The 9,923-nt window shown below is 43.3% G+C and overlaps 1 protein-coding gene across 2 annotated transcripts; it reads right to left on the bottom strand.

Moving 5' to 3' along the window:
* Nucleotides 1-774: 774 nt before the first annotated feature.
* On the bottom strand, nt 775-8,734 carry PRDX4 (peroxiredoxin 4). 2 transcript variants are annotated; one of them, XM_036391333.2, is made up of 8 exons: nt 8,423-8,734; nt 6,575-6,692; nt 5,466-5,582; nt 4,792-4,914; nt 4,039-4,169; nt 2,452-2,486; nt 1,222-1,268; nt 775-898 (listed from the first exon to the last, which is right to left on the bottom strand). In XM_036391333.2, the coding sequence occupies exons 1-8, from the start codon at nt 8,718-8,720 to the stop codon at nt 895-897; spliced, it is 873 nt and encodes a 290-aa protein (XP_036247226.1). In that variant the 5' UTR covers nt 8,721-8,734; the 3' UTR covers nt 775-894. The 2 variants fall into 2 exon arrangements, with proteins under 2 accessions (XP_036247226.1, XP_036247220.1); XM_036391327.1 differs by lacking the exon at nt 1,222-1,268.
* Nucleotides 8,735-9,923: the final 1,189 nt, after the last annotated feature.

Below are 9,923 nucleotides of genomic sequence, written 5' to 3' on the forward strand. Positions count from 1 at the left end.
ATAGTCTTAATGTAACATATATCATAAAATATCAAGCCTTCTGATCATGGAGTCAACATTCTCGTCTCTTCTTCATCCTCAAAACCCTTGTGACCACAGTAACAACAACTATGTCCTTAAAACTAGGAGCCACAATTAGGGAGTGGATTGGCACAGGACACTATCCCCCACATCCATCTGTTAACAGTATAGGGACAGGGCCAAAACTCAGAAAATGTGAAACAGAATTGATCTTATCAGCAAATACACTACAAAATTTAAGCACAGAAAAATTTACTGGTTCAGCCCTTGAATCACGTGAACTGGTAGAGGTGTGGTTTTTTCAGTGCAGATGTACTGATTTATATAGTGTAGGGTATGTTCTTAGAAGTTGAAGAATGTTTTCAAGCTTTACACAGACTGGACATTTAATTCAGCAACTGTAACTTATTCCTGGCTTTTAAGTTAGCTGCTATTGCCACTGGACTACAGACAAATGTACCATAACCAAGTGGCTCTTTTCTAGCTGTAGTTTATAGAATGTGACCAAACACACAAGATTTTTGCAGAAATTAAGAAATCTATTAATAGCAAAAGTCATGAATCTATGCCCAAGATGCTAAATGGATTTGGGAAGACTGAGCATTTAAATACCACTTAAAGAGAAAACATGCATTTCATAAGAATATTCTCTGATAACTAATGAGGTACCTGTGCCTCACATAGGTTAGACTTCTATTTAATCAATGAGCCCTTTAATGTTTTACTGTTACATATTAATCAAACTCACAAAAGTACCAAAATTAATGAAATTTTATTGGCAAAAATCAAGTTGAATGTAACCTATTGAATTCAACAGAAGTGAGCCTCAGTTTAGTTTATCAAAATACTTCAGTTTTCCAGCTGGATCTGGAATTATCTGTGCAAGAAAGAAAATGAAAATGTTAGTCAAAAACCAAAGCCACAAAAACAATACAAACTATAAAGCCAGAAAAGCACAGTATTTCACAGTAAGATGCTACTGCCAACTCACTTGCAACACTGAAGAGTAATTTATCAGTTGATTTGGTACTAGATTACTATTAATCTCTAAAAGTACCTAACAGCAGTAGCAGAGAGATTCAACCAATTGAGGCATGAGAGAGTGCAGCCTACCAAAGGAAGAATTTTGACAGCTTGCCCCAAAAGCAAGATATTTTGGTAAATTAATATCTGTAATCTAGAGGCTCAGAATTTACTTACAGTTCTTCCCTTGGCCACCACACTCTCATGGCTTCCTCTGGTTTGATCTAATTAAATCAAACACATTTAGAAGGCATGACTACATCTTTGAGAAAGGCTTTTTCAACCACTCTGCTATTGTTTGCATCTTTTGCACAGAGGAGGTGGAGAATGCTTCAGTACTGCTTTACATTACTAAATTGGCAGTGTTGGAGCTGTTAGCATCAGCATTGTCAGACTGTTTGTTAGAAAAGATATCCATGTCATGTTATCTAGGTGATCCTAGTTATGGAGGGCAGAACTTTTCAGTGCCAAAATACAAATGTTGGGCCAGCCCGCCCCCTTTCATTTTACAGTCTTAATATCCAGCTTCTCCCATTACGACACTCCTCTGCTAGCTTGAAAAAACTGACTCCCAGCCTCAAGTCATCCTAGGAAACTTTCCCATCCAGCAAAGAAACATGGTTTAACATCAAGTTATCAAGTACAGTGCTCATTAACTCTGCTTAGCAGCTGCTGGGACCTGGTTTTTGTTGAGCCAGCTCTTTAACAACAGTGCTCTGTCATCACCAGATGGTTCAGAAGGAAGCCACATGCTCAAGTAAGTGACAGTGATCTCATCTGAGTGAGGCAGCTCAGACCTCTGATGAAAGTTTCATTATTCTGCTGAGGCTTGCTCTGGGCCAGGGAACACAAACAAGTTCAGTGAGTGTTTATGTGAACTCTGGCTTCTCTGCCTCCAGTCACATGGAGCCCAGGAGTAGCAAAGAAGGGAGGGGAATTGCACAGGAAAGCTCTGCTCCCTGCTAGAGTGCTGACAGTGGCACTGGCTCTGGCACATACCACAGCAGCCTGGGAACTTCTGTCTTTTTTTAGGTAGTGCCCAGGATGTGCAGTAAGAACCACCAAGAATTTATATGGACAAATAACCAAGAAGATACAACAATCTCAAGAGTTTTGAACTTTCCCTCACAAGGTGTTAACAGGAAAAAGTTCTTGATCCCAAACTCACTGCTGGTCAAGTGAATTTTGTTTCCATACCAGGAGTTTGAAACAACTGGGAGATGTCTAGTGTGAGGGAAACAATCCCCTAATGAAATCAGTAGTAATCCAAATGGTCTAAGTTTAATAATGTGACATTACTCATACTTTCTCACTGGAAGTTGCTGAGATTTTGGATTTGGCTCTAGTAGAAATGGTAACTGAGTGCTTGTTAGTACTACATACATGTTAATATAAACAGTGACTTACTGTTTCACTGCCAGGTTTCCAACCAGCAGGGCAAACTGAAAAAAAAAAGGACAAAGTTAGCTCAAGTATTTTTACATACACAGACTTTTGTGTGCTTAATATTCTCTTTCTGACCTTAAAGTAAAACACCATCAAGTGTCACATGTCAGTATCTCAAACTATTAAATGTGCAGTTTTCTTTACACATAGGATGGTGACCTAGCAGTTTACACCTGACACCACCCACCACTTCAGTCACCTGAAAGCTGCAGATCTCTGCATGGATGCCTATGCTTTAGTTTAATTCTTGTGTCCCTCTACACAAAGTACTGGCAAAGCAGTATCTGAGATGAACACCTATTCTAGTAAAACAGAAGTTTTGCAATAAAATTCAGGTGACTGCATAGAGACCTACCTTTCTTTCTTTAAAACCAAAACTAGGAGCATTTTTTAGCAAAGAGATCAGTTCAAAGATTTCACAAGACACTAATTTTATTTGTAACCTTGCTTAGGAACAAAGGGATTGGCAGCATGTGCTTACCACAGTGTGGCTGGGAGCCCTGGGAACACCTGAACAGCTGCACATTCTGGAGTAAAGCTCTCATCTATTCAGAACTCTCCCTCTGAGGCTACAGCCCAAGCAGTTATATCATATTACACTGCTTTAAGACAGGCTGGCAGACAAAATGCCCCACATGCTAGTAGGAATTGTGGAGAACTTTTGTTCCGTGCAAAGAAACCAATGAGGTGTCTACAGAAACTTTCCTCAACATTCATGTAAAAGCTGGAAAAAAAGTAATCAAATCAACATTCTGTAAGCTGGCTTTGCACTAAATGTGGGGAAATTTCCTTAGTCAGATGTGCATAGCCTAAGTATCAACATCTATCTTTTGAAGTCTGTACAGCACAGCAGAATAATGATTTGTACCTTCATATAAAGGTACTTTCAAATGCTTGGAGACATTGAATTGAACTGGAAGTTAAGTTGCTAAATGTGTATTCTTCAAATCTTCAAATAAGTTATTTAATGAAATGTCAAAAAGTTCACCCCATGCTTGAACAGGAGGAATAAGAATTCTTGATACAAAGTAATGATATGAAGACAGTAAAATTTCTTTGTTGGGGAAAGATGATCACACAGCACTTATACAGAAAACACAAGTAATGGTGCTATAATTTCCACAGTATCACTATGTATATTGACATGAAACACTCATTGTCACAGGTCCTCAGTGAATGGCCCAGGACAAGGATGGCCTGCATCTCCATTATTTTAGTATGCAAAAATGTACTGAAATATTGGGCCTCATTCTTCACAGCCTCATATTTTGTACAAATTTATGCTTGTGACATATGGTACATCATGCCAAAATTCAGACTAGAGGAATGCTTTATGCTCACATTTCATGATGTCAATCAAAATGTAAATGACTATTCTAGAAACAACCTAAGGACCTGGGACCACAGAATCAAGCAGGGCAATCAAAGCACTTCAGTCACTGTATGAGGCCAGTCCTTAATGCTACTGAGCATCTTTTCTCCAAAAAGCTAATACAGCTTCCAGGCTAGGTAAACCAATTTTCAATATGGCAAGAGTTAAAAGAGCACCTTCTCCATGTTTGTCTGTGTACTGGAATGCTTGCACTAAACGAAGTGTTTCATCCACTGATCTCCCAACAGGAAGGTCATTCATTGTGATCTGTCGAAGGATTCTCTTATTGTCAATAATGAAAAGGCCTCTGTGGGTAAAAAAATTGGGTGTTAGGAAACAGAATTAATAATAGTGGTGTTTTCATGCATTATTTTATGTCTGCTGGATGGGAGGAATTTGATCTTTGCAAACACCATGTAATACTCACCACCAGTAACCTACTATTCTTTACCTGGGTATCAGAGGACTTGAGCTGAGCTCCAGTTAAAACAAAAAACATATACTTCTTTGCAGAACTAACACAGAACTAAGCTCTGACAGGCCCTGCCAGGGCATGCTGCAGATGCTATGGCATTACAGGGATCCCCAAAGAAACTATTCAGTTTTAGGCAGATGTATCTCTTCAGGTAACCTTAGTCTTGACTCCACCTGGACTTGAGAGGTCCCTGAGCAGCTGCAGTTCTGGGGAATCCTGCACATTTGCCCTGCCCTAGGTATCTACTGATGCCTGCTGTTACACAGGATATTAACCTTGATCCCTCTTCTGACTCATTATGACTACATTTTTTGTGTTCTTCAATATTTGCTACTCTCCGTGAATCCCCAAGTAAAAGCTGCTCTAAAAGAAAAATTTCAAATGCTTCTTTAAATATAAAGCAGGAAGTATTACCCCAGCAAAAACCCAACCAAACTGCAACCCAGTGAAATACCTAAGTGTATGTCCTTGATCTTCCAGATACACTCCATAATCCTTTGAAATCTGGTGTGTCAGATCAGAAAGAAGGGGAATCTTCATTGGTCCAAGTCCTCCTTGTTTACGAGGAGTATTAATCCTTTGAAGGAAAGGAAATATAGATGTATTTCTCATACAGATTTATATTCCCTACACAAGTCAGAAATCACAAACTACATCAGTATGGACAGAAGGATTTAGTGCAAGTGACATTTTTTCTGTTCTGCACACAAAGGAAATGAATTTGTGGCTTGAACAAAATGTTCAGTAGATCTTTTGCAGTTATGGCCATATCTGTTAATGATGACCTTTTTCTTATCAGTTGCATTTGCTTTATGCCAACGTGCTCGTGACCTGGGACAAGTGAAGCATTTACTGACAGTTTCCTTAATACTTTCTTTTTGTATTAGTAGTATTTTTTGGACTGAGACATAACATATTGCAATACACATTAAACAAACTTAAAAAATAAAGGTACTTTCACACACTAGGGTAAAAACTTACTTTAAACATTTGTGTCAATAGCATTGCACTTTCACACATGATGATTTATCTCCACAGGCTAAAAATCTGGGGAGTGCTGTTCTTTTGCTATGTTGGAACTATGAATAATAATTCCAACATAGTGAAAGACAAGGGAAAGATACATACCAGGCTAAGTGAGTGAACTTTGAGTCCACAGAACATGCTACCACTTCAGTATTTATTGCTCTGAATTCTTCAATTCGGTCACTGAAGGCAATTATCTCAGTTGGACAGACAAACGTACTAGAAGATTGAAGACAAGATGAAGTCAGAATTTCATGAGAAAGCCAGTAAATTCTCTGCCTAACTTAAAATGGTGTATTTATCATAAATTATTTCAGCTTTTGCTTATTTCTATTGCTCTTTCAAGTCTTTAACCAAAATGCTGCCTGACAAATCCTCCACCCTCAGACTCCAGCTTTGTTACAAATGGATTATTTCTGAAGACTACAAATCTATGGTTATTTTACTATCTGGATTCAGAGCTGTTACTTTACTTTACTTTTACTTTTACAGAGCTGTTACTGTTACTTTCTTTTAGACTTTACAAATGTGGCTGATAGCCTGTAAGCCAATTTTTTCAGAGGATCATACTATAATTTGTTGTTACTGTGCAAATCTGCAACTTTTAACTAATTTGTCTTCAACTTTTTTCTATTACAGAAGAACTAAAGTAGTAAAGCTAATGATGATATAATATTAAAAGTAGTTATGCATCTCTGTCCTCTTATCTTCATTTTGTGGAAAAGAATGGGATTGTCCTTTAAAAAGCAGAGATGTTTTCACTCAGTCAGTGAAGTTACTGCATTCTAAATAAAGGAGGTTAATGCCAAGTGCTCTTAGGATGTTATGAGATAAGCTTAAAGGGAAAATGCCCTCTTGAATATATTATATATTATATCCTCTAGAAAGGATGCTCTCTTCTATTTGCAGCACTGGTTTACAGCATGAAACAGAACATAGAGTCTGCCTAACTGGGTAACTACAAAGTTTTTTGTTTTGTGTGGAGACACAAATTAGTGGACACAGTTACTAGGACAAAGACTGTGTTGCAATTTTACCAATGCAAGATGAGAAAACAAATGCAAAGAATATATCTTCTTCTGTCACTCCTTTCTTCTCTCCTAAATTCTTACCAAACAAAAAATACAAGACCTCAAAAAAAGAGAAGAATTAATAAATTATGAATCTAGTGTAGCTGCACTCAGTGGTATGCCTACAGTGCTCTTACTTACAAGTCAAGAGGATAGAAGAAGAAGACAAGATATTTTCCTTCGTAATCTGTTAGCTTCAGCTCTTTAAACTCTCCATTAATGACTGCTGTTCCCTCCCAGTAAGGTGCTGGCTTGGAGACTGAAACACAAAGAATGTTGAATTAGAAGTCAGAATATAACACCTGTGTTCAAACCAAGCTGCCCAAGGACAGCTGTTCTTCCTTTTGCTTGAAAAACAACCTGCAGCACAGTTCCAAGATGAAACTGCTTTCTAAACAGGGGGGCACAGAATGATGAAGAAATGAAGGCTTTAGTACACACACAAAGTAAATAATCTGACCAACTTGTGCTCACACATGAGCGCTGCTGATCACTGATAATCAAGGCCACACAAACCTTATCTGGGCTGACTGAACAAACCCTGTGTGCACTGCCAGCTCAGGGCACCTGCTAGACTGAAGGGGAAAGCTCTTAATACTGCAGGTACTCTCATTGTTCTGTTAAAAATAGCTGTTAGGAACCACAAGCACAAAATAGTTCAAACTCACTTTGCTACTTTTTAACAATGGAAACCTGTCTGGAATTCTGGTCCACAAAAAATACATGCCACAATATAGTTAAAGACAGATACCTAAAAATGCAGCATATGTTTATTAAATTACAACTCCTAAGCAAATTTTAACTTGAAGATAGCTGTGTTTTGGAAAAAATATCCAGTTGAAAATCATGAAATATATTTACTATTCCTATCAGAAGGGATTAACCTTGAATTTAAAATATTAAAAATTAATCTGCCAGGTTCTATTTTCATACCACTGTGAATTCTGACACAAAGGATAGGGTATGCTGGATTACAGGGTGGTCTGAATACACTTGCCATGTCAAGGACATTGACATACATCTCCAGCAAATTAGGCAAAAGCTTCTGAGAAAAATATATGGAATCTTAAATATTATCTGGACGGTGCCTGAATTGCTTGGCTCTCCTTTCTTAGGCTGACCCACAGCTGCAGAATATAGTTAGCAAGGATGTATAACAACGACCTTCAGATTAGGAGGGAGAAGGAAAAGATATTAAATGAAATACTGTATATCTTGAACCCTTTCTAAACTAGGGTAGCTGTTTTTGCAGTTATAAACATCTGTCTGTAATAACTTACATTGCAAAGGGAGAACAACCCAAACAGTATCAGTTACAAATATCTTGGCTGCTTTTCCTTTTTTTTTTTTTTGGTAGCATCTGCTTGCAAACGTTTAAAACAGAACATATGCCCTGGTTCAGTAATGGAAAAGGATTTCAAATTGAAGATAATATCTGTGTGATGTCTCTGTACTCTATGTCCGGCAGGACGGGACTTTGAGCAGTGTCCCTGAACATCTCCCAGCGATGCCATTTACGGTGTTTGTCCCCAGGTCTGTCACGTAAAGCACTGAAACCGCATCAGAGCACAGGCACAAAGGCAGCGCCGAAGGCAGCGCGTTACGAGGGGCGCCCGTTCATTGTTTCACATCGCAGTGTGAGCACAGAACATTCCTGTGGACCCCTCGAAGCGCTTCCCCTGAACTCGTTCGCCATTTCTGGAACCGCGGACCTCTCCGGACGCCCGTGAGACGGCGACGCTGACCACGATGGGGATGCAGCTCCCCCTCCTCCCCTCTCCCCTGCCGGCCGAGGCCGCCCGGAGGCCGCAGGCACAGCGGGCTGGGGACGGGAAGGGCCCGGGAGCCCCCGCGCTCCGCCTGACGTGGCGCTGCCGCCGCCGCCCCGCTCCGCAGCCCCGAGCGCACTGCGGGCACATCCCCGCCCTGGCCCCGGCCCCGGCCCCGGCCCCGGCGCTCCCCGCAGCTCCGGCCGCGCCCAGCACCTACTCTTGGCCTGGCTGAGGTGCAGCGAGTGGTCGGAGACGGGCAGCCGGGCCGCCTCCCCGGGGTACACCTGCCCGCCCGCGTAGTAATGGCACTGCTCGTCCCCGCGCTGCCGCGCCGGCCGCGGCTCCTCCGCCTCCGCCTCCGCCTCGCCTCCCAGCGCCGCCGCCAGCAGGAGCAGCAGCAGCGCGGGGCACCGGGCCCCAGCCCCGCCGCCCGCCTCCATGGCCCGCCGAGCCACTGCACGTCCCCGCGGCGCGGCGAGGGGCGGCGGCGGCGGGGAGGAGCTTGGCCCGCACATGGCCACACTCCCGCCGCATGGCCGGGCCGGGCCGGGGCTCAGGGAGGGGCCCCGAGGGGCTGGGGCTGTGGCAGCCCGGAGCTCTGCACAGCCACCCGGGGCACGGCACAGGCCACCCCGGGGCACAGCACGGCCACCCCGGGGCACAGCACGGCCACCCCGGATCCCGCACAGGACCCCCATCTCGCCACGGGAACCCCATCCCTGCACGGGAACCCCATCTCGCCACGGGAACCCCATCCCGGCACGGGAACCCCATCTCGCCACGGGAACCCCATCCCGGCACGGGAACCCCATCCCGGCACAGCCGCCCCGGGCCCTGCCCCGGCCGTGGGGCGGGCGCTGAGCGCGGGCAGGGCCGGCGGGGCTGCGGGCTCATCCTCCCGCCTCGGGGGAAACGGGGAACGATGTTCGTGTGTAGAGAAACGGGAAAAGAACGCGTGTGTGTGCAGAGAGAGAGCGCGCACGTATCCGAGTGATTGCAGAAGGAAAATGATTGTGAGAGGCTCCCCATCTGCTATCATCGCTTATCTGTGGCAGCGTGGCTTCTGTGGGGGCACGGCACCACTCGCGGTCATAGCCAGCTGTGCCAAATGCAGATTGTGCATTCTGGCCTCATGAATACAGGAAATGCAGAAACGGGTACTGCCTCAGACCCAAAACCTTGAATTGTTGCCAGCTCGGCAGCAACTCGTGAATGGGCACCATGTAGTGCACGTGGTGACTGTGTAAGAGTGTGGCTAGGCAGAAATGAAATAATAAGTGCTTTAATTCACAGAAGGGACCTTTAAAGATAATCTATTCTAATGCCCCTCCAATGGCAGGGTCATTTTCAGCTAGATCAGGCTGCTCACAGCCCTGTCCAGCCTGATCTTGAATGTTTCCAGGGTTGGGGCGTCCACCTCTGGTCAATCTGTGCCAGTGTTTTGTACTCAAAACCATTACTCCTTGTTCTATCACAGTAGGCCTTGCTAAAAAGTCTATCTCTGTCTTTCTTATAAGCCCCCTTCAGGTACTGGAAGGCTGCTCTAAGGTCTCCCTGGAGCCTTCTCCAGGCTGAACAACCTCAATGTTTGCAGAAGAGATTCTCCAGCACTGTGATCATCTCTGTGACCCAGATGCCTTGGTTCAAGTTTGCCTAGTGAGAGGTCATTTTTCCCAGTGCTGAGTGAATTGTGGTTCATCTCACAAAACAATTACATA

This window comes from Molothrus ater, chromosome 2, assembly GCF_012460135.2.
Source record: "Molothrus ater isolate BHLD 08-10-18 breed brown headed cowbird chromosome 2, BPBGC_Mater_1.1, whole genome shotgun sequence".
NCBI classification, from domain to species: domain Eukaryota; kingdom Metazoa; phylum Chordata; class Aves; order Passeriformes; family Icteridae; genus Molothrus; species Molothrus ater.